Raw genomic sequence first — 25,914 nt, forward strand, 5'->3', positions numbered from 1 at the left:
TATGCAATAAATAAAGAAAATGTTAGAAAAGAGAGGACTGCTTTTGCACAACTGATTGAAGAAAACAGACGATGATGTGAATATGAAGCGAGGAAACCATTGAGCTACTCGTGAATGAACTAATTACTTTTTTTTTTGGGGGGGGGGGGGGGGGAAATGCTTTTTTCACTAGTAGAGTTTAGAGGTTTCTTCATTTTATTTTGGTGCCAGCAGCTGAAAACATGGTGTGAGGTTATGGAGATATTGCCCACATCAGGGTTAAAGCATTAAAAATACAAATTTGCCTCAGAGTTCAGAAAGTTTTTTTTTTTTTTTTTAAGTTGCAAATCCTCATTTCTGTATTTCAGCTCAAATGTCCATCTCAAGTTTGGCCCACAGCATAAAAAAAAAAAGAAAATCCAGAGATTTTACACATCAGAGTCTCTGGAGCTTCAAAAGGAAAAACCTCTTTTGACTTTTAGAGTTTGCCCCTAAAAATATAAGACAGGCTGATAACAGGATGTACATATCTACATGAGGAAGTATTTACCCTAGAGTCAATCAGCTTCCAGGGAGCGCCTGTGATTTGAGCTGCGCAAACTCGACAGCCATAGAAAGAGCCTTGCTTGCACTACTTTGTCAAAATTTTAAATAATTATGATAATATAGTCAAAAGCAAATGTCTTTATTTGCAGGTAGCCACAATACCCTTTGCAAATATAAAATGTCCTTTTGCAATCAGTCATGACACGATATAATTTTGCATCTGCATTCCTCTCTTCTGATCATACACAACCACAAATATCAGGAAAAGGATGACCAGAAAAACCAAGAGGGGCATTAACAGACAAGAACACCATCCTCCAGAAGTAAGCACCAGTTCCACCAGTTCCAACCACCAACATTCTGGACCCCAGAGAGGATGCAAACGACAACAAACTGCCTTTTTTGGACTGTTTGGTTCAGATGGAGAGAGAGGACAGCCTCAACATTGAAGTTTACAGAAAACCAACCCACACAGACCAATATCTTCTGTTCATCCACTGGAACACAAACTCTCTGTCATCAGAACTTTACAACATTGGGCCGAATGCGTCCCCACGAAGACAGAAGGTAAGGAAAAGGAACAGAAACACATTCAAGAAGCTCTTCAAACATGTGGATATCTTAACTGGGCTTTTGTCAAGTCAGTGAGGAAATCTACAAAACACACCAATAAACTGAAAAAGGAGAACAACAGAGGGAAAAACATTGTCATCCCTTATGTTGCTGGAGTATCAGAGAAATTCAGAAGGATCTTCAACAAACACATGATCCCAGTACATTTCAAACCCAGCAGGACTCTCAGACAGAGGCTGGTCCACCCTAAAGACAAAACACCCATACACAAACAGGGTGGTGTAGTGTATGCGGTCCAGTGCAGCGAGGACTGTCCAGACCTCTACATTGGAGAAACTAAACAGCCTCTTCACAGACGCATGGCTCAACACAGGAGAGCCACCTCCTCTGGACAAAATTCAGCTGTTCACCTCCACCTCACAGATAAGGGACACTCTTTTGAGGACCAAAATGTGCACATTTTGGACCGAGAACACAGATGGTTTGAGAGGGGGGTGAAGGAAGCAATTTATGTAAAAAGAGAAAAGCCGTCTCTTAACAGAGGAGGAGGCCTCAGATTTCCACTTTCAAAAACCTATAATGCAACTTTAAAACAGATTCCCAGCCGGTTTTCACACCTGATGGGAACAGAGGGGCCTCGTCTGTGAATTAGAGGAACAAAAGACTCTTACTGTTAAGGTGTTTAGGTGTGAATTGCCAATCTACATATGTGTGTGTGTCTTATCTCAGTCAGCCTTATAACCTGAATCTCTCACTCTCTGCTCTTTGAATTGAGAATGCTCCTTGGATGAGGAGTGAAACATCTTCTGTTACAAATAAAGTCCAGTTGTTTTTGTATTGAACGCTTTTTGAATTCATCATGTCCTGGATGACTGAGAATCTTCACCAGCATTCTGGACCCTTTAATAAATGCATGCATTTATTCTTTATTTAACCAGACAAGTCCCTTTGAGATCACAGATCTATTAAGCAAGAGAGGCCTGGAAGCAGCCTAAATATGCTTGTTTTGGACACTGGGAGGAAACCAGAGTACCTGGAGAAAACCCACTCCAACATGAGAAGAACATGCAAACTCCACACAGAAAAACCCTAGACCCAAACCAGGGTTTGAACTCAAGATTCATGTTTTTTTTTGTTTTGTTTTTGTTTGTTGTTTTTTTGCTGTGAGGCAGCAGTGCTAACCACAAAGCCATCATGCTGCCCAAAGGTTGGACAGAGGAAAGTTCAAGAGGTGGGTGTCAGAGAGATCATGTTTTCCTGTTTTGTTAGGAATGGAGGAGGAGCAGCACTAATCCCCTGGCAGAGTGAGCCAAAAGCAAGTCTAGGGCCATCTGGTGCTGTAAAAGCATATTGCATGTTATATACATCATAGATTTTGAAATTCTTTAACAATCAGAGCAGCCATATTTTCAAAGAAGTTGTGACGACTGTGGATTTTATGAGCATTATTAACTCAGCATGGCAAAACACCAGACAAAATGTTTGCTCCTGCGGAGATGAAAATCTTTTGTTTCCCATTTGCAATGAAATGTTGAGGGTTGGAAGTGAAGAAGAAGGCTAGTTATGTGAAAGGGTGTGTTCAAGATGTTACATGGGGGGTTACCCATACAAGAGTGCGCATTTCTGGACAAGCAGGTGTGAGTACATGATAATAATTGATTCCACATATCTAGACAAAGTTCTGGGGTGTGCTACATCCCAGCTCAGAAGGATAGTAAATGTTTCTATTGAAATCAGCAAAAAGAGAAGAAATGAAAATAAGAGAGGGATTGAAAAGGAGGAAAGTGAGAAATGTTATTTCCCAAACGCAGGTGAGAGCCAGGTGGACATACCAAAAAGCACATGTGGCTCTCAGGATTCTGTGTGATCAGCAGAAAACAGAGAGCACACATTGCAAGATGAATTTGGGTTGTTGTCCTTTACAAAATAAAGTGTGTTAGGGAAAGGAGTGGGTGGAATGGGGGGCACTAATGCCACTACAGCAGTGTACTGAAAGTAGCTATAAAAAATTCTGCTTTACAGCTAATTGCTATGTTCTGTTTCTGTGAGGTGTTGTCAGTTCTAGTTCCTTACAGATCAACTAAAGGCCTGCAGTCCATCTTTATCCATGGGTGTCACTCTTAGAGTACGATGTCCAACAAGCTAATAGATGAATGTAGGTGTGTGAGAGGCAGCCAGCTGGTTTGTCAGAACGGCCTTGGCCATCTTTAATCACAGTCTTAGACCACTTGCCAAGGGGTCAGAAAAAGTTAATTTAGATATATTTTTTGTGTTATATCCTCTCATTTAGATCCTCAGGAGGTGGGACCTTTCTGCAGTGGCTGGCACAGATCCAAGTGGCCCTTTTAACCACTTTAACTGCAGTATATTAAAAAAAGAAAAAGAAGCCATACTTTGTGTAACCATTCACACATCCGTCTCAATCTGCACACTCCTGGTCAGGGTGGCCGGGAGCTCATGTCTAACTCCAGCAGTCAGTCTGTGAAAGGCAGTGTCCACCCTGGACAGGGTTACATACACACAGACAAGACAAATATTCACCCGGTCACTCACTCCTAGTGACAAATATTAGAAAAAAAAGATGAAGTATTATCCCCTCAGAGGATTTATTAAAAAAAAGCATAATTATACATTCATAGGTTATGTACAACACAAAGGAGTCTTGTGTAAAGATGTGCTGTTTTGTAATGTCCGCAATGATCTTACAAGGTCAGCTCATGTGAAAGTAGCTTGTTCATACCCTAACCCCTAAGGAATTTAAGGGGTTAGGTTTTCCTAAAAAAAATTTCCTTTTTTACCTTTTTTTTTGTGAATAAATTTACTAAAGATAACTTTTGATGCTGACTGTGTATACATTGTGTGTTTTATGTAAAATGATCTAAATGACCTTCGTTTGTCTGTTTGTCATTAGCTGGACAATCTGGACGAGCAGGCTGCACAGATCAGAAGAGAACTCGATGGCCGTCTTCAGATGGCAGACCAGATTGCCAGGGTGAGTCTGCCTCTGCAGGGGTCGAGCCTCAGATTGTTCTATTATGCTTTGCTATACAATTAATATGTTACTAATATGGCGTAACTTCAATAAACATCAACGTGACAGCTTCTTTTCAGCTGCCATTAATAATACATACTATACAAATTATCTGTATTACACACATATGTGTTGAAATTAATTTCTTCCACAGAGACTCTTTATAGTCAGATACCTAAAATTGTCAACTCTTTTTTTAGCTGTTTTTTTTTATTTTTATAAATAACCTAACATTTTCTTCATTAATTATTATGGAGGACTTAAATAAGCAAAATTTTGAATAAGTGAAAAACTAGATTTTATATTTTGTGTCAAAATGGTTCCATAATAATGTGTTTCTGTGTCCCTGTCTTTATTTCTCTAATATATTTTCTTGTCATTTCCTTTCCTATTGTTATATTATTCAAAATGCCCTTTACCCCTCGGGTTTGACTTAACAACATTCTTTATTTTTGTTACACTTTCAGTGTTTTGAAGAGTTTTAACAGCTTTTTTTTCCCACCAGGGAGGAAAGTTTCCCAAATTTGTGTCTAAAGAGATGGAGGCCATGTACATCGAGGAACTCAAGTCCTCAGTGAATCAGCTGATGGCCAATCTAGAAAGCATGCCTGTGTCCAAAGGTGGCGAGTTTAAACTCCAGAAACTGAAACGTGGGCACAACACCTCCATCATCGACATGGGCCAGGAGGACGAGAACACACTGTCCAAATCTGATGTGGTCCTCTCATTCAATTTGGAGGTACAGCACAGCTTCAGTTATGGGACTAATGTGTGAAAATCACCAAAACAAGTTGTGCAAAACTACATCTGGAAAAACGAGAGCTTATAAATCCAAACTGTTCTACTTTTCTGCTCCAGCCTAAGAATAGGAACAGACAGCACACCTGTTCAAGGGGCTGAACAGACGCTGTGTGAGGAGCACACTGACACATACACATGTACACATAAGCCTTTCTACCTGCTCCTTAATGGGAAATGTGACTCATCTTGTTATCAACTTGTCTGAGGAGCTATCACCACAGAACAGAGAGCAATCGCACCTCTCGTCATATGATGCGGTGCTATTTTAGAATCAGCAAATGCAGGATGTGCAAACAATGTGATCTATCCCTTTGGCTTGTTCACACAAAGATGGTGGAAACAGCATTTTAGACACCAAGTGTTGCTCAACAGTGCTAATTTTATATTTTTGTGAGGTGGCACTTTTAGCTAAAGCTTTATTTGTTTCTTTCTACGTGGGTTCTCACTGAAACTGGCAGAATTTCCCCTGGAAAAATGAGAAACGTCTTCTGGTAAAATATGAAGCGTTTCATCACCGAACACAAACTATTTATGTGTTGATACGGGTAATGCTAAGCGAAATGAAATGCTCTTTTCTGATAGTTTGGATCAACAAATAGTCGCCCTTAAATGCTATGCACATATTTTTAGTATTTTCAGAAATAAAATTTAAAAAATGAATTTTTGCATGCAAAAGGCTAATACTAAAAAATAAAACATAAACACAAACAATTTGAATGGTATATAACACAGGCACCCACACTTTTTCAGCATGTGAGCTACTTTTAAATTGACCAAGTCAAAGTGATCAACCTATGAGGCCCCGTTTACACGAGAACAACTTCTGGAAACGTTAGTGTTTTTTCTATGTTTATTGTGGGTAATAAACAAAAAATGTGCGAGTTCACACAAAAACACAGTAGTTTCAATGTCAGTCGGGTTGCCAGATAAGAAATTATGAACTATAGTACTGTTGCTTTAAAATGATAGTATTTTGACCTAAACTGCCATATGTGGTCGGTAAAGATATTCTACGATGAGGTGTGTGCTGGGTTTGTTGAAAATGTGCACAGAACCGGAGGGGGTATTTAAGACATTTTAAATTTTTATGGCAACCCTGAAGCCAGCTCAGCATCTGCATGATAGAAAGGGAACATCTATAAATTAAAAAAGCCTTTGTTATATACAGTATGCTTGACTAAAAGCAACAGAAATGAAACCAACAAACTGTAATGTTTCCATTAACGATTATCACGAAGGAGATAAAGTCAAAGTTTGAACAGTTTGAAATTTATTAGTAAGTTTAGTAACCAAACAGTTTTAAGACACTTTCAGAATCTGCCATAAGCAAGAAACTCAGTGAAGGAGATTTTAACGTAGATTGTGGAAACAAAACTATGTAAAAATGTTAAGGCTATGCTGAAAATGCTAACCAGTATAGAATGGTGGTTTCAGTCCATACCATGTCCTAACCAAAACCACAAAAGTTCCCCACTATTGAGACGGAGGGAAATTTCCCCAGATCCGATTCTGAAATATTTGGACTATTTTTCTCTCACATCTGTTGAAAATAACAAGTTCGGAAACAGGATTTGTAGTTTGTTCTAGCTCAGTCTTAAACAATAAGTATCCACAAAGAATTTCCTTTAAATAATCTGCTCAAACATTTTAACATGCAGATCCACAATTGTGCAATTTTATGTTTGTCGATCTGTCGCAATTGTTTACTCTCACTAAACCCCAAATACATCTTTAAAACGGCTGCATTGATAAAGATAATTAAAAAAAAAATGTAGCAGGCAATAAAATAAAGTGGTGCCATGAGGGCAGACGATTGAAAGGAAAGTTTTACTAAAAATGAACTCTTATCCAGCTGACACATATTTCTGCTTCAGGCTGTCTCATTGAAATTCACAGTCACAGTTTAACTGGCACTCTTGGCAAAAGCAGTGCTACATTGTAATCCCTGAGCTTTTCAAGAGAAGGTGTAAGAGTGTATGTGGCAGATTATGTTTGCAAGCAGGCTCATGGTTTGGGAGGTGCAGTGTCCTGGGAGGATAGTTACACTTTTCACTGACTCTTTTGGCTGAAAATCAGCCAGAATCAATTGTGCAGTGAAGACAGTAGCTGTGAGGGTAACCAGTCATTGGCTCAGATTGTATTTCGCTGACTCCTTTGCTCTCAAGAGATGAATCACTTCTCCTCTGCAACATTCTCTGAGGTTCCTGTGCTTACCAGGTGGTGATCATGGAAGTGCAGGGACTGAAGTCTTTGGCTCCGAACAGGATTGTTTACTGCACCATGGAGGTGGAGGGAGGCCAGAAGCTCCAGACTGACCAAGCGGAGGCATCCAAGCCAACGTAAGTGTGCACAGATGCATGTTTGTTTTTCACATGTATGTATGAGTATAAACAATGTCGGGTGTAGATGTTAGAGTCTAGCGCTTTTTATGACACAGGTTCCAAATGTTTCTCAGGAATGAAAACAAACACCCATTTCACGGAAGATAAACTTTAATGAAATGCTTATTGTGGCTGTTTGCCTGGACAAAAAAAAAAAAAAAAGCCATCAACAGTTTTGTGGATAAATCCATGTAAGAGGCAGGGTAACAATGGAGTCACAGAGACCCACAGAAGAATGGACTAAGAAGGTGCTCTCGAATATTTAGAGTTAACTGCGTTGTTGCTAAACTTTCCCACATCTCAGTGGTTTCTTGGTTGCAGGGAGACATTTCCAGCTCTTCTGTAATGTTTCTCAGACACCATTTCCTCTCAATGGCACTTTGCATCTAAATAACAGTTAAAGCAAATGGGACTGTGCAGCTGAGCAAAACCTTAATTTGTTGATTTCCGTTAGAAACATTTTGAATATTTAGTCCAGAGTAGTTCAGCACCTCCAAATCTGAGGCCATGGTCCACAGTCAGAAAAGGGTGGATTGCTCTCTTTGGGCCGAGGGTGAGGTTCTGCCTCAAGTGGAGGAGTTCAAGTATCTCATGAGTGAGGGAAGACTGGAGCATGAGATTGACAGACGGTTTGATGCACCGTCTGCAGTATTGCGGACGCTGTGCCAGTCTGTTGTGGTGAAGAGGGAGCTGAGCTGTAAATTAAAGCTCCCTGTTTACCCATCAGTCTACATTCCTACCCTCACCTGTGGTCATGAGCTCTGGGTAGTGACCAAAAGAATGAGATTGTGGATACAGGTGGGTGAAATGAGTTTCCTCTGCAGGGTAGCTGGACTCTCCCTTAGAGACAGGGTGAGAAGTTCAGTTATCCAGGAGAGACTCAGAGTAGAACCGCTGCTCCTCCACATCACGAGGAATCAGTTGAGGTGGTTCGGGCATCTGGTAAAAATGCTTCCTGGGAGCCTCTCCAGGGAGGTGCTCCAGGCATGTCCGACTGGGAGACCCCGGGAAGACCCAGGTCACGCTGGAGAGACTATGTCTCTCGGTTGGTCTAGGAACTCCTTGGAGTCCTCCCAGAAGAGCTGGAAGAGGTGGCTATGGAAAGAGATGTCTGGGCCTCCCTGCACCAGCTGCTGCTCCGCGACCCGACTTCAGAATAAGCGGTCGGTCGGACAGACAGACGGACGGACTTTAAGAAAGCCAGCAAAGACTTAAAGCAGAACCTGAGAGATGCACCATCCTTCAACTGAACAAGTTTTCAGATAATGGTCGGTCGGTCGGTCGGTTGGTCAGTGAGTCATCAGACTCCATACCAGCCAATTCCAGTGTCCCACTTAGGAAAAAAATGTAAAAATATAGTTCTAAATATAGTTTAACTTTATTCATCTAATAATCCAGCACTGTGCAGCCCAAGTAATAAAAGTCCATGAAAGTTTTATGCATAAATGAGCTATTTTAAGGTCCATATTTCCTCCTCTGATCTTCCTAATTCAAGAGCCATTTTATGAAGAGAGATGGAGGGCCTTGAATGAGGGAAGGGATTAGAGCAGAACAAGCCAAGGGTAATATGCGTGCATGTTTTGTGGAAACATAAATCTGTTCAGTGACATTGCGGCAGTGTGAGTTATAACATTTTTAAAACGATGATGCAAACTTAAAGTTAGGAAAAGGTTAAATCCAGGTCACATTTAAAGTTTAGTTTCCAGAAGGCTCCTGGTGATGGATGCGTGACGGCTGGATGGTTAGCTGAGTGCTTGTGCACTGAACTCACATGTACACACGTCACATGCAATTGGTGTTAATCTTCGGACTGCTGCAGGTTATTCACATACATTAATTAAATGTGTTCAGCAACCGTGTCCTCAGAGTGACATTCAAATTACTGTTGTGAATTTACATTTAACTTTGATTGCTTGATGGCAGAGTTGATGTCCCTTATTTTACTATTTATTTATTTATAAATGAGCAACTTGAACATGCACAGAGTTTCCTACATATTCCAGAAAGAGCTGCAGAAGTGCAGAGCTGTCATGTCCATTAATAGACCTTCCATTGAGGCAGAAGGTCACCTTCATGCCAAACAGTAGTTTCATGGGAAATCAACCCAAGTCAGCAGTGACTGTTCACTGTCATCCAGCAGCCTCTATACACTGAAGTTACTGCGTTTTTGTTGATGTGAAGCCTCAAATATAATATTTTCAAGGTTAATAATTCAGTGCTCCTAATATATTCCAAAATAACCTCAGTTCATTTATATTATGGCTGCATAAGGTGCATAACATCTTGGCAGGAACAGGATCAGTCCGAGCCAACAGAAAGCACATGTATGTTGTGTAACATGATTTAGATGAAATATGTTTCTGTTTTACTTTGTAATCTTTGTCATTTTGTAATATATGAGTCACTTCCCAAAGTGAGTCATTTGTAGTTTGCGTGCCACGCTGGCATGGTGCCCTATTTCCTCCCTATTCTGAATAAAGGTTATGTCATTGCCGACATCTTGCATTGCTGTTCCTCCCAACTGAGCGACAGAAAAATCTTTAACAATAATGTTCTGTGAAAACACAGATAACGGGACTAAAACGTCAAAAGGCATGCAAAGTTACATTTTCTTAGTTGTTAAAAATAGAAAATGACATGTAAAATATTTACATTGTTAATGTTTATTTTGAAGCAATCTGGGCAAACTTTTAGCCATAAAATAATTTTACTATATTAACTAAGCCGACTTTTAGTCATTTTAATCATAATTTCTACAAATAATGAGTAAGTACAAATTACAGCCAACATGAAGTTTGTTTTCTCAGTCATCCAGGTATATAACAACAAAAAAGGTTGAATCATGTCATCTGGATTTCGTTTTTTTGTTAAAAAGAAACCATTAGTGAAAAGGCCAGACTTCAGGGGTATCTGAGGCAGGCTTGAAACACGAGTCAGGGTGGCTTCTGGGTAATACCAGATGGCTAGGCCTCAGACTGATGAAGCCTCTTGGACGAGGGGCGAAACGTTTCTTTTTAACAAAAAAACGAAATCCAGATGACATGATTCAACCTTTTTTGTTACAGCCAACATGGAAGATATGAGGAGATATTAATGACAGCAAGTCACAATAAAAACAACAAAAACTTATTGTTAACATTTAATTTACATTAGCAGCTTTCATTGAATAGTGCCCGTCCCTTTTACTAATAAAAGTAGAGCTGGTAATAACTTACAGGTTTGATTACTTTTGTCTGTTAAAGAACATTTTTGATCAAATGTCAAAATGTGTTTCACCAATTTACGCAATGAAAAAACAAGTGAGGAACAAAATATAAGGTTGATTTTAAAATTCAGTGCACGTGAAGCAGAAATGAATATCGGAATAAAACACGGTTTGAGCTTGTAAGCACTTTGGTAACAGTTTCTGTTTTAAATGTGCTCTATAAATAAATCTGACTTAACTTGATTTGACTTGCCAGGTGTGTAGGAGAAGATGTTAAAATACAACGTACACTGTATATTTTTTGTTTAAATTTTATTTATTATTTCACTACCTGTTAAAACTTGTTGACTCTATATGTACTTTGCAGAGAACCACAGGTGAAAATCTATTCCAGATGTTTATTTTTGTTAATTTTATTTTCAAACAGCTTTTCCCACCACTTGATTCTATACTTAAGAAATATTGTTTTTGTCAGATTTCATACAGTTCTCTCTTTCTCTTTGGAACAAGAAAGCCCATGTTTGAAAAACTATTCATAAAAATATTGATGTGGAAAATCTGAGCAGTTTCCATTTTAAACCATCCATCCTCTGGGGGAGGTGGTTTATTTCTAAATGTTGGATTATTCAGATAACAAAAGACTATTGCTGATGTAGCATATGTCTAAATGAATAAGAAACTAAACTTAATTTTAGTTAAATTTCTCCAAAACTTCTTTGAGACTCCAGTCATTGGTTTCAGATATAAAATCTCAGAAGTGTTTAGCGCTGCAGTTTTGTGAACGGCAACAAAAACCTCTTTAAAAACAAAAACAACAACAAAAACTAAAGAAAATGACATTCTGAAAAGACACCATGTTGATTAAACACACTTCCACCACTTGTTAAAAAAAAAACGTAAAAGGTAATGAATCCTCTGTTTTCTCCATTGTTACCTTTCAGCCCACTGTCTTCTTGTTTAGTTGAACACTTATTTAATTCACCGTCAGTTTTCGGGTGAAAGTGTAAAAGCCATGACTGAGTGTTGCAGATCTTTAAATGCAGTGCAGAATGACGCATTAATCACAATATAAATGACTGCAGCTGTATACTTACACCACATAGATTTATTGATGGATGCTGGAAGAAATGATCACGAATCCATCTTCTGACAGCTTCGTACTCTTTTGCTATAATCTATTGATATCAGTGTCATAGCCTAGGAAAAGTTGTAAGAATGTTAACAAAAATCAATGATTATGAAACACGTAGTAAAGTATTTTGGAAAACAAAGTTAAACGGTGTTGTTAGGTTGCATTTATTATTCACTCTTTGCTGTACATGGTACAATATCAGCAGAAGGGACAGAAATATCACTTTCTGGCAGTTCTTTGTACTTTTCAAATGGTGCAACTCTGCTGTAATGACAGAGAAGTTTGTTGGGTTTATGGAAATATCTGTTGAAGGCAGGAGACTGAATATAAAGAACAGAAGTAATGTGGTATCGGCAATAGCTGAACTGAGTGTAGACTGGGAACAGGTGAGAGTGGCAGGCTGAGAACACTGGAGAAGTTGACTGAGGATGACATAACTGGTGCAAGAGACACGGGGATCTAAACACAACATAAGAAAGGAAACAAAACACTAGAAAACACCAAATATCCCTAATAAAACAAAAAGTTTAAAACAAAAGGCAAATATCTTGACAAAATTCAGATTTAAGTACGTGTGGAAACAACGAAATAATAACTATAATGTCCAAAAATAAAGAAAAGGTTCCAAATCCTCATTTAAAGTATAGAACTAGTGTCCTGTCAGATTTTGACTGAGCAGGTTTTTCTGTGTTCCTCACCACATCATAAAAATACACAAAGATAAACATTGTCTTTAGTAAACACTGCTCAGTTCTGCAGGGTTTATGGGTAATTTATGACAACCAGTACAGTTGGTGCAGAGCTTTGAAGGGATCTACATGGTTTAAATTAGTGTGTGAAAATATTTCATCAGTAGTATTCACAAGGTCATTGTAATTCTTTATACTGTGTACTCATAACATATTTTTAGATTAAACAATTATTGCTTCATTTACCTGAAAATATAACTTTTTTTCTTCAAGGTCATGAGACATGACTAAATAATGCAATCTATAATAACAAAAATAAAACTACCGGTATATCTATTTTTCTTCATCTATTGGATCCTTACAGTCAGAATTATTTAAAACTTTTCTTTTAAAAGCCTCGATTGAGCTTCTATAAATGTTTTTTGTTTAGGGCACCCAACTCGATTCAGGATTTGTGACAAATGATTTGTTTGTCAAACAATTTCTGTACAATATTTCTGTTTTTCATCACGTTTGTGAGTTGATGTTTTCATTCAGAAGTTATAGTCTTTGACTAATTTTGGTTTCTTCCTGATGATGAAATTAAACATGACTTCACTAAACTTATTTTGACTTACATTGTCTTGTACTCCAACAACAACAACAACAACAAAAAATGCAGCGTGTTATTTTTATTCTATAAAACTATTCTCAAAAGCAGTATTAAATGCAGTATTAAAGAAGTATTATTATTATTATCTGGGACCCTGATTACATACTGTAATTTTGTTCCACCTCATGTACCACATGTGATGTGAACGACAATAAAATTCACTTGAACTTAAAGTGTCAAGTCTCTAAAAACTAAATGTCAAAACTAACTGAGAGATAAAAGACGAAAAAACTCAAACTACTGCCTTTATTTTTTTATTTAATTCAGAATTTCACATATTCCTAACCTTTTGGGTCTACTGCATTTTTTTGTTTTTTCATATTTAAAATAATAATAAATAATAATAATAATAATAAAAAAATACATTTCTAAAAAAGCAAAGGCTGCCGTTTTAGGTCAGAACGTGAGAAGACTGTAACCAGAGTTGATGCGGCTCAGATAAACAAATGAAGTCGCAGTGTGATCACTGCTCCGTCTTGCTGTCATGGAAGTGAAAGCTCTGGAGTACGTTTTGTTTGTTTTTCAGCTGGGGAACCCAGGGGGACTTCACCACCACACACCCTTTGCCAGCTGTCAAGGTGAAGCTGTTTACAGAAAGCACAGGGGTGTTGGCACTGGAAGACAAAGAACTGGGCAGGGTAAAACCTTCATTCTGTCACACTTTCAGCTTTCACTCTGATCTCAACACAACTACATAAAGTACCACAAAAACACATGAGTACACTAGAGGGTGATTCAGAAGTGTCAAAAAGCTCTAAACATATTTATGTAAAGATGTTTTATTATCAACATCATATCGTTTTGTGCTCCTAACAGGGGTACCCCCAAGTAGAGCTGTCATTTCTAACCTGAACCTGGAGCCCGGACCTGCCCAACCCAGATTAGGGTCGGGCGGGTCCATAATAATGTGCTTAATGTGCGGGCCAGGTCGGTGTCGAGCTTTTGATTGCATCAGCGGATGCGCGCGGCTGACAATCCGCTTACTGTATATGGCGACATGTCCTGCCATGCAATCACCAGCCACATGTGGCCTTTTGACCACACGCTGAGCGGCCTTGAAAGAGGTCAAAAGTTCAGTTAAGCTTCAGGTGGCCAGCAATCCATCAGTCCAAAATGGACATTCATTCAGCCGCTGCACTCAGCGAACTTGCGCGGCCGATGATCCAAACAGGTGCGATCACAAAATATCTGACATGTCAGAGCAGGGTCCGTTTCTGAATAATGCAGAATGCAGGCAGAAGCAGGGGAAGCATTTATTGCGCTTTGATGGCCATGAAAGGACAAACACCCCCTCAGCTCTGATCTTCTGCCCCCTTTACTCAGCCGCGTGTGTCTGCCGACTGTTACTAACTATATAAGCAGTCAAAACGTAATAAAAAATGTCCTGAGGTGGGGGGGGGGGTCTGTTTCGGACCTGTAATTACTGTTAATTCGGCTGATCAGAGTGTGTGTGTGTGTGTGGTGGTGGGGGGGGGGGGGGGGGTTGGAAATAATGACTACTGGCTGGGACCAGGTCGGGTTGGATGTTTTGGACCCGAATGCAACTCTACCACCAAGAGCATTGGCCACCCCTATGTAGTGAACTTGACCTGATGTCAAAACTAAGCCTAAGGTCAAAACCCTTGACCTTAAGAACCTTGTGGGACAGAAACTGTCATTTCATTGATTTGAATCCAGAAATACAGGTTCACCCATCCTGAGACTTTCTTTCTTGAAAATTCAAGTGAAAGAACACTCTCTTTTCTATTATCATTCCTGTTTTACAAATGTTTGATAATCAAAGTGTTTTAGTTCAAACATTTTAGATGTTACAGTGAACTAATCAATTTTATTAACTGTAAAACAGTAACAATGATTTTTAGTTGCTTATGCAAAGTAGAATTCATGTTAAGGCCTGTTACAGAGTAATTATGCATTTTCTGATTTCTGTCTTTAAATGAGCAGTGTACGTTTTCCAAGGTCAGGAGTCGAAGCAGACAAGTTGTTGGAACGAATGGGCGTTGTTTTACATCCTCTCAGACGTCAACAGAGAAGTTGGCACCTGTTTCTCCAAACTCGCCAAAACATTTCTCTCTCTGTCTCTGAGAACATTTTTAATCTGTTCCATAACAATTCTCGCTGTTTTCTGACTTCTAGTAACCTCTTACGTCACAAAACACACCCCTGTCGGGTTGACATTGACCAATCAGAGACTCCCAAATGAACCGGAAATAGAGCCTCTTTAAAATGTCGGTACTTCCTAGTTCTCTCAGTTCTGTGTATCTCCTAGTGCTGAGATGATCGTAGTTCTGTGTGGTAGCAGTTCTGAGATGTGCCCAGTTCTCAGTACAGAGAGTTCAGCTCAGTCTTGAAGCTGCTGTAAGCTCAGTCTTGAAGATGGAGTAGCAGTTCAAGCAGAGAGTTTTTGGAATTCAGATGCAGAGAGTTTGGGAGTTCCAGAATGCATACGCAGGCATTCATGGATGCTGCTAAATTAGAATCAAGCTGAACCAGAGACGATTTTGGGAATTATAACTTCTGTTTGGATAACCTCACACGACTCCCAAGGTTTTTAGCTGTCCTCACGGAGACGCTGAAAGAGTCAAAAGAAGAGCTCTACACCGACGCTGAAGCTATCGTCTGCAAGGTAAAAGTTCTATTTCGACCAAGCGTACCGTTGGCCCAAGCTGATTTCAATGGAGCGTGCTGTTCTGGTTAAAACAGACAAATTCCCTCACACATCTCTCTCAGATAAACTTCATCTTTCCATCTTTACACTCTCCTTTCTGCTAGAAAATTAATCCAGATGTTTTTAGAAATGTCTGTGTAAAGTGCTCATCCACCGCTGTGTGGATAATTGATCATAATTGTACAGCTCGCTGATTAATTATGTTGTTATTTTCATATTTTGCCAAATTAATGTAAATGTTTGATGTTGAACTTTGATTCTGTAAATAAATGACCACATTCATTTTGATGGGTCAAAGATAAATAACGTCTCACGTTACATTTTATTAAAATCAATGCACGTATGTTACACAGTCCAGAAAAATGAAGAACCCGTTTTAATTGATGAATATATCTCAGCATCTGTTCATCTACACCTATAAATCTGTAAAAGAAAATTAAAAAAATAAAGTAGACCTGTAGTACATCACCATATTTTTCAAACAGAGTTATATGAAAACCCAAAAGTCCTAAATCCTGGTCTGGCTTTAGGTTTGGATGTGCTGCCTCAGGATAAGCAGTTTCTCCCATCTGACCACTGCTTTGGAAGGTTTTCTAAAGACGTCACAGACTCCCAGTAAACATGTTTCATGTTTCTACCTGTGTTTGTAGCTGTGCTTGTTTTTGAACATGAAAAATAAAAAAAACTTTTAAGTTTTATTTAAATTTCATCTGACCCACTTTGACTTGAATGTCAGGAGAGCAGAAACACCAATCTGTTCTCTAGCCTGCGTCTCCTTGTTTGGAAGTGGCAGGTAGTTGTAGGTAAAGATGGGGCTGCAGGTTCAAGCCGTGTTGCTTCAGACATCCCTGTAGTGACAGTGACCTTGGCGGCGACAAGACTCTTTCGTCTCTCACTGCGACAGAGTTGACAGCAAAGCCGGATTCCTCAAAGCTCTATGTCGGCAAGGAGCGATTAGACATCTTCTTCTTGGAGGGCAGAGTGAAGTGTCACTTTGTTCTCTATTGCAACTCAGTTTTAAGATTTTTTTGGAAGCAAAGACATATAATTACCAGCCACCACCACACACACACACTAATTGGTGCCGCTGAACAGTCAGCCTCATTAATAAGTGAGTTTTGCATTTTGTGGTCTCCTTTGAGTGCAGGTTGTCCTCCACCCGACACCAAACAGCCCCAAACAATCGGAGCTCCATAAGATGACCGTGACCAAGGCTTGCCCCGACCAAGATCTCAAGATCAAACTGGCTGTGCGCATGGACAAACCACAGAACATGAAACACTGCGGGTAAGAGACCCACTAAAAACACATTTTCCTTCTCAGCTCCTTGGCCTCATTTCTCAGTTCAGTTCACATGCTGTGGAAAAATACTGTGAAGGGCACACCTCCCCCTGGTGGATGCCAGTGTGTGTTTCCCCTCCATTTTTAATAATAATAATAAAAAAAGCTTTACCATTTAAAATTCTGTTACAGTAAGGAATGCATACAATTAAAAAAAAAAAGTAATTATTCCACTGTTCCACCAGATATTATTCTGTGTTTGTGGTGTTTTGGACATTCTTACTGGATTGTTTCATGGTTTATTTATTTATTTACAGGTATCTGTGGGCTTTTGGAAAGAATGTTTGGAAACGCTGGAAAAAACGTTTCTTTGTTCTCGTGCAGGTGGGTTGTGAACAAAATATGTACTCAGCTGAACAGACTCCTTGTGCAGGAGTTGTTCTGGTCATTTTTAACATACTAATAGGACTTAAACACTCATTTAAACCTTTTTAGATTAAAATTTAAACACATTTATGATTCACATTTTTATGTAGTTGTGACATTGTGTATATTGCTTCTAAAGATGATAGGAAGAATTTTTAAACACTTTTTTATACTTTGTCCTGATGCAGGCTCTCTGATCCAGGTAAATAAATCTAACAGGGTTGAGTCAGGTCCTCTGGACAAATTCTACTTTGTTGAAACTTTTCGTCTTTTATCCGAAAGACTTCTTCAGACTGAAAAGCTACAATAAACTCAGTCTTATAAGCAATACCTTCTCATAGTGGATCAACCAGTTTGCTGTTGATAGCCAAAACTAGCTGTTCACATGCAATAGGAGAAACCATCAGCCTAACATTAATTAGGCTGATCATTAGTGCCGTGATGGCCACTTGCTATTCGCAGGAGGCTGAGTGATACTAGCAATAACAGCATTGTAAGAGGGGGACAGTTGAACCGGAGGCCTCCACCTCTGTTTAATGATGGACGATTTATTTTCACAAAGATAGCCTACTTTACTCCTTTCTCAAACCATCGTTCCTCTCTATCCAGGATGTGAGCATCTTCATCCCTAAAGAGTGACCGCTGGCCAGGAGATGAGTGTAGACCGCAGAGTCCTGGCCTGATGATGTTGCTCTTCTGTGCTGTGCCATCCTTTTGGCCAGTGGCTGTTTAGTTTCCTCGATGTAAGACTGATCACAGCCCTCCTGCCACTGAACAGCATGCACAATATTACTCTGTTTGTGCTGGGGGACTGGATTTTTGGGATGAACCAGTCTTTGCTGTAATGCATTTTGGAGTTTAAAAGCCACTGGGATGTTGTGTTTAGAAAATAAACCTCTCAATGTCTCAGAAACTTCTGCAACATATGGAATGACCACTGGTCTGGGTCTGGGTTCCTCCTTTTCACCTTATGGCTAGCTGGAGTCCTGTTTGGGTTTCTTCTCTGCTTTCAGGAAGGCCCAGTTAGGAAATCCACATTGCTACAGGGCCTGTCTTGTGTAGGATTTCTCCTTCTGCCTGATTCTTGAGTTAGTGGGAATGTTGTCCGCTCTGTGGTACAGAGTCCTGATGACTCCTAACTTGTGCTCCAGCAGCTGATGGGAGTCCAAAGAACTGGTCTGTGTGGGTAGGTTTGAGGTACACATCAGTTTCTAAAAGTCCTCCATCAGGGACTGAGACCTCACAGTACAAGAAAGGCAGCCTGCTTTTTTATCCACAGAGTGGATGTGATCAGTGAAATTTTGGACTTTCTGAGATTTAATTTTAACCCAGGTGTTATCAACATACCTGAACCAATGACTCGGTGGTGTCCGTGAAAAGGACGTCAAGGCTCTCTTTTCTACCTCCTCCATGTACAGGTTGGCAACAACAGGAGAAACTGGAGACCCCATAGCACACCCATGTTTCTGCCTATAAAATTGGCCCCCATATATGAAGTAGGTTGACTGCAGGCACAGTTTTAAGAGTTGGCACAGTTGCTCCGTGGAGAGAATGGACCTGCTGCTCAGAGCATCTGATTTTACCCTTGACCAGACCTTATCCACAACATCCATGGTGTTCTGTATGTGGTGTTCTGTATGGGGTGTTCTGTATGTGGTATTCTGAGCTGCCAACCAAAGGGATGAGTACAGACAGCAGAAATTTGGACACATTGTAAGTAACACTGTTAATCATGCTAACAATCAATCTTGTTTGTAAATTTGGGGTAAACCATACAGAAGTCCAGATGACCTGCCTCAACCTTGGTAGACCTTTTATACTTTGTTTAAAGACTGTCCAAATAGAAACGTTGGTTACATACTGTAACCCCAGATTCTATGAGTATAGACGTAGCCCTTTAAGGCTGTCGCTGATGGGTTTATCCCGATATGCGAAGCATTGCACTGAAAAATTTAGGCCACACCCACCTGCTGTGTGGGCCCCACCCGGTCCGTATAAATTACGTTAAGAGCGGGAAATCGGCTCCCAAAATAGCTTTTTCTTCAGCCATTCAGGAGCCAGTGAGGCCCGACGTTTAAAGGGCTACGCCTATACTCATAGAATCTGGGGTAACAGTACGTAACCAACGTTCTATTTCGTATAGGCTTCGCCCTTTAAGGCTGTCGCTGATGGGTTAAGGGCAAAGCGGATGTTGTCCTCGCCTCACTGGGTCCATTCGAACACCGTATGAAGCAGAAGCTTGCCCAAAAAACGTCTTGTCACTCAGCTCCCCATGTGCATAATAACGCATTGCGTAATTATGTGTGCCATGCACAGACGCATGTTGTATAACTATGCGTTCTGAACGCATGAACGCCCTGGAAACTTCAACAGGGAAGGAAAAAATGCTGAAAAGAGCCATGAACCAATCGGTTTACGGCTGAACAGTATGAACAGATTAATAATAACAGGAGAGCTGATTATTAATCAAATGAACTGATTGGTAACAATAGTCGTGAACTGATTAGTGACAATAGAACCAAAACAACAATCACAACTTGAGATTGATAACAACATCTCACACTTAACAATCACAACTTGAGATTGATAACAACATCTCACACTGTAATGCATGCAGACAGATGTGAGTAAAACGGAGTTCCATGAAACAACAATATTCATTCTGTAAATACTAAGGACAGAATGTGTCATGGGACGAGCCGTCACATCACGTAGATAAAAGCAAATGAATGAGCAGGGTGTTGACCACGTGGCCGCACTGCAAAATGTCCTGCGTTGTCATACCATTATGACAACTGCAAGGCAGTCGAAGATGCGATACCCCTGGTTGAGTGTGCTCTGAGGTTGACAGGAGGCTCTAAATCTGATGCTCTGTAGGCTTCAGAAATGGCCTCACACAGCTAGTGTGACAAGCGCTGGGTGGATAATGGGCGACCTGCAGATGCATCTCTAAAATGCACAAACAAATGTTGAGTTTGACTCATTGCAGCTGTGCACGCTATGTAACATGTCAACGCCCGCACCGGACAGAGAAGATGAAAAGACGCAACTTCTTCTGATCTGTGGGGGGGGGGGGGGGGGGGAGAAACCCCTCCAATGATATCACTTTTGATTTAAAAGAGCTCGTGATGTTTTTAGGCATAAAAGCTGGATTCGGTCTTAGATCAGCTGAGCTGCCGTCAGCCTGAATTCTGAGACGTGACGGAGCGACAGAGAGGGCAGATAATCACTCACTCTCTTAACGGATGTTAAAGCCAGCAGCAGGGCTGTTTAAAGAGACAAGAATTTAAGTGGAACCTGATCCAGAGGCTCAAATGGAGCTTTGATCAGAGCCTGCAGGACCAGCATTAAATCCCACTGTGGAACAAGTGGGTGTGAAACAGGCCTGCGTCTCTGTACACCTTTTAGAAAACGCTTCATCAGCGGATGATTAAAAACAGTTCTGTTTCCGAACCCTTCGTGGCAGGAAGAGATGGCTGCAGCATACGTTTAATCGTGCTGGACGCCAAATTTCTGTCCATCAGCTGTTGTAGAAAGGACAGCATGCCACCTAATGGACATGAGGTGGCCTCTACACTCTTCTCTGTACACCAGCGCTGAAAAGCTGTCCGCTTTGATGTGTACAGCGCTGTGGTAGATGCAGCACGTGAAACCTGAATTGTGCGCACTACATCCTGTGGGAGACCCATTCTCTCTAAGCTGATCTGTTCAGCGGCCAGACCAAAGGTGCTGGCCTATTTCTGGGTAACTCCTGGTTGCTCCTCCTGCCTGGAGGAGAGCGTCCTCCCTCCACGGCAGTTTCCACGGGTGCCCCGACAGCAGGCGTTGCAGGACTGGGAACCATGGTGCGCTCACGCATTCAGGGGCCACCAGGAGAGCTGTCAATCCCTCCTCCTGAACTCGGTTCAGGAACCGAAAAATCAGAGGAGGTGGAGGAAAATGCGAACAGAAGCATTTTGGGCCATGGGTTGTGGGCAAACGCATCCACCCCCAGCGGTGGTTCGTCTCGCGGGCTCAGAGAAAACCATAATTGACACTGAGCATTTTCTCGTGTCACAAACAGGCCCACAGCTGCTATTTCAATCTGAGTCAAAATGCTCCGTCAGAGGATGATTAAAGGTTGTTCTGTCTCTGACAACTTTGAGACAAGAAGAAAACATGGCTGCAGCATACGATAATCGTGCTGAATGCCAGATTTCTGTCCATCGACTGCTGCAGAAAAGGACAGCATGTCGTCCAGTGGACATGAAGTGGCCTCTACGCCTTCTCTGTACACCTTTTACCAAACGTTTCATCATCGGATGATTAAAGCTGTTCTGTCTCGAAAATTTCATGACAGGAAGAGATGGCCGCATTGAACGTTTTACACGAGCTGAACGCCAGATCTCTGTCCATCAGCTGCTGCAGAAAGGACGGCACACCACCTAGTGAACATGAAATGGCCTCTACACCTTTCTCTGTACAGCAGTGCTGAAAAACTGACCAGTTGATGTGAACAGCGTTGTGGTGGTTGCAGCACGTGAATCCTGAATCGTACGCATTACATCTTGAGAGAGATCCATCCTCTCAAAAGGATCCGCACAGCGGCCAGACCACGGGTGCTGGCCTATTCTGATTAACTCCTGATCGCTCCTCCCGCCTGGAGGAGAGCGTCCTCCCTCCACGGCAGGTTCCACGAGCGCCCCGATAACAAGTGTTGTAGGCCTGGGAGCCATGATGCGTTCACGCACTTGGGACAGAGGAGCTGTCAGTCCCTCCTCCTGAGCTCGGTTCAGAAAAACGTGATATCAGAGGGAGAGAGGGAGGTGAAGAAGCATTACGACCACAGGCTGTGAGCAGACACGTCCACCCTTAGTGGTGGGTCGTCCCGTGGCTCCATGATAATTATAGTTGACATTGAGCGTTCTCTTGTGTTACAACAGGTCCACAACTGCTCGTAGGATTTCTGCTGCGTCTGAGCCATAGCTCTGGGTGGAAGGTCCCAGGTCCCCGTGCCACAAAGGACCGTCTTTGGACATCATATCCGTCCCCTGTTCAGAATACAGGAGATGTACCCTACTCCAATGGAGAGAAGATTGGGTGTGCCCCACACAGCATCTGTTTCACAATGTGGCACATGGGTTGAGCACATACATCTCCTGCCAGTTATGTATGCAACAGTCACTTGCTGTCTGTGTGAATCAAAAACCATGATGATTCCGCAGCACGGAGGCAAAGTGTTGAATCAGATTAAAAAAAAAAAAAATCCGTGCGACACTCGAAAAACATTTAAATGAGCTGCTGTGTGGAGAACCACAGTGCCCCCACAGCTCGTTAAATGCGTGTGCCTCTGTGAAGTCTGACATGTGTGACGTAGGTCTGCTGACGGAAACAGCTGATATCATTCAACCGGTTTCACGTGAGTTGCACTGCTGCCACCTGTCAATACAAACTGCTCAGCAGCAGATGTCCAGATAAAGCAGAATTCCTCTCCCTGCTCTGTGCGGCAGCTGCAGAGCGGCTCGGGCGCATTAATGGAATGTTGTTTCTCACAGTTCAAAATTAACAAATCTAGAATAAATCTCATCTTTCCGGTTGGTTAGGACCAGGGAGTGACGAGAGAGGAACCCTGTGTTTTCCTCTCCTTCTGAGACTCTGGAAATTCCATTTTAATCAGAATTTCCTGAACTTCTGCGAGAGGGGACGAGATCTGTTGTAGAAATGACAGAAAACGTCATTAGATTTCCTCTGCACCGGGGTTTGAGCTGTATTGCAGCGTGAATCCCCAGATTAAAATGGTTCGCCTATTGGTATGGAGCGCGCGCTCATTGCCACTCGTTTATAACGTTATCAAGCGGGCACGCGTTGATGCTGTGAACTCACATGCATGCTGATGTGAGCTGGTTCATGCTGAAAGAGAAAGGAAGAAAAAAAAAGGCGCGCCCCCGAGCATGCAAATCGTTGTACGTTTGCTGATGCTGCGGGACACAGCTCATCTGTGTTGTGCTCACGTTGAGTGCAGCTGCTCCGTGTAAACGCTTGGGGAGCGGGTGCACGTATGAGCCGACATGCCCTCAAGGGTCGTGTGTGCGCGCCCTCATTAATGCGACGCCTTAAGCGAGCATTGCCGCGGGAGCGCGCATTTGACGCTGGTGCGGTCAGGAAGCAGCGCGCGGCATCTGTGGGGCGAGGTTACCACTGGGCTTGATCTGTAGAACACGTTCATTCTTGGCTGCAAATCACGTGAGCTTTTTAGTGATTCCACGAGCTGCAGTAATAATTCAGAAAACCTTCTTCGAGGATGAAGGAGCGGAGCCGCTGTGAGGCTTGTGAAACAGTTTATGCAGCGGGAGCGCGCATTTGACACCACTGCGATGAAAACGCGTGTTGCTCCTGCCGAGAGTGAGATACGTTACTGGGCTCGTACCGCGGTCTCACATTAACGTTGACGTGAACGGCGGGCGCTGAGAGATGCGTGCGCGCTTTCATAACGCAGCGCCTTATAGGTGAAGGCTGCTCGAGCGCGTGTTGGCACCGCTGGCAGTGAATGAAATAACTTTAAAAGGCTCATTCATGATGAGTGTGTGTGATGGGGCAGCTTGTCAGATCATCCGTGCTGACAGGCTGGCTAAAAGACACTTCATCATAAAATGATGTTTATTCCACATCGTGTCATCAACACACCTCCAGCAAACCGACACCTGGTTATCTTCCCCTGAGCTCTGTTTGTTGTCCTAGAGGGCCCCCTGTTGGCGGAGTCCAGGAAAAATTGAACTTCCGGATGCCGAGGACGTCTGACGGGAGGAACTGGCGTAGCAGAGCTGGGGCGGCGTTGTGCAGCCATGGAGCATCTTGAAATGATCTCTCGCTGATGAAAGGCCCTCCAACAAAAAGCTTCTGTAGCTCTCCTGAGAGGAAGGTGGAGTGATGAGCCAGGAGAACCTCTGGGACCTCGTTCTCCGGCTGCAATGCGGGGCGGCAGACAGCAAAAGAGGCGCACCGGTTGGGGATGACGTCAGCTGCCCTGCAGACAGAGCGTACTACAGGGGCCGACAGCATCGTTAGCGAACAGCCGCGACGAGAGCGGAGCTAGCCGAAGGTCAGAGGGCCCACCATCTCTTCCCGCCTCTGAACGTGTACGCCAACAGCGTAACGTGTTGTTCGCTGCAGCCATCTGGAACGCATACTGGTGAGCTCAGTTGGAGAGCAGTGTCACCGTCTGGGTTACGCTAACTGGAGGCACGGGACGCTAGTCCACCTGGACATCTTGCTCCGATGAAGCCTCTGTCAGGCTCGGCTCCAGGGAGCGCTGAGGGAATTTCCGCTCGGTGAACCCCTGCTCTGGAGATGGGTGCAGACTGTGGAGACCGGCCCCCCCAATCTACCAAGAAAGCCGGCTGTGGCCTCGCCCGTAGGACGTCCTGTTGGGAAAACAAGGCCAGATGGATCAGGACGGTGAGCCGGAATGGAACCTAGAAAAAACAACCTTCCCGCCGGATCAACCGAACTGGCGGGAAAGGAGTGGGACGTAAAAAAGTGTCCCTTCATGCCAGCGGCTCCTGGATTATGCCGGGCAACCCCAGAGGGCGCCGTCAGCCGAGATCGGTGTGATCGCCGATGCAAAACAAGGTGGGATGAGGTGAGCATTCGCTCAGCCCCCCTCCACCGACACTACGCTCTCCAGGATGAAATGTAGCAACGGGGTGCTGCAGCAGAGCGCCACCTGTCCCGGAGGAACCATCCGATTCGCTCCGAGGGTCGGCGATGAGAGGAAAATTATAAGAAGGCGTTGTCCAGCGTGTAGCGACCTGTCACTGAGAAATACTCCTCAGCGCTTACCTTGAAACAAGACTGCTTGTCAGATTCTCCTCGGGGAGGAGGGCTTACCGGGACGACCGGAGGTCAAAGTGACGGGCCAAGCATTCTTAATAAAGGTTGGTCATCTACACAACTTTCCTTCTTCGTTCTTCTGACAGTGCTATTAGCTTGCTGAAGAAAAAATGGGAGCCGATTTCCCACTCTTAACGTAATTTATACGGACCGGGTGGGGCCCACAAAGCAGGTGGGCGTGGACTAAATTTTTCAATGCAATGCTTCGCAAATCGGGATAAACCCATCAGCGACAGCCTTAAAGGGCGAAGCCTATACGAAATAGAACTATTAAGAGCTGAATGTGAAATATATTATTTTTGTGAAAATAAAAAAAACTTCTCAATTTTTCTTTGAATTCAGGGAAATTGCTAAAATATATGTATAGATATACGTATACATATATAAACATTTGTATATATATATATATTTAAGAATATATATATATATATATATATATATATATGTATGTATGTGTATATGTATGTATGTGTATATGTATATGTACATGTATGTATATGTATATATGTGTATGTGTATATGTATGTATATGTATATGTATATATATATGTGTATATATATGTATATATATGTATATGTATATATATGTATATGTATATATATGTATACATAAGTATATATATGTATGGATGTATATGTATATATATATATATATGTATGGATGTATATGTATATATATAT

At 42.0% G+C, this 25,914-nt stretch overlaps 1 protein-coding gene across 1 annotated transcript in view; it reads left to right on the forward strand.

The window, feature by feature from the left end:
* cadpsb (Ca2+-dependent activator protein for secretion b) overlaps positions 1-25,914 on the forward strand; it is a 143,227-nt gene that overhangs the window by 56,699 nt on the left and 60,614 nt on the right. Inside the window, exons 4-9 of the mRNA XM_037678709.1 lie at positions 4,010-4,090; positions 4,635-4,868; positions 7,148-7,269; positions 13,516-13,627; positions 16,805-16,944; positions 17,256-17,322. Coding sequence (XP_037534637.1) covers positions 4,010-4,090; positions 4,635-4,868; positions 7,148-7,269; positions 13,516-13,627; positions 16,805-16,944; positions 17,256-17,322 — 756 coding nt within the window. The remainder of the gene's footprint in view (positions 1-4,009; positions 4,091-4,634; positions 4,869-7,147; positions 7,270-13,515; positions 13,628-16,804; positions 16,945-17,255; positions 17,323-25,914) is intronic.

Source organism: Nematolebias whitei, chromosome 7 (genome assembly GCF_014905685.2).
Source record: "Nematolebias whitei isolate Nwh7 chromosome 7, NemWhi1, whole genome shotgun sequence".
Taxonomy (NCBI): domain Eukaryota; kingdom Metazoa; phylum Chordata; class Actinopteri; order Cyprinodontiformes; family Rivulidae; genus Nematolebias; species Nematolebias whitei.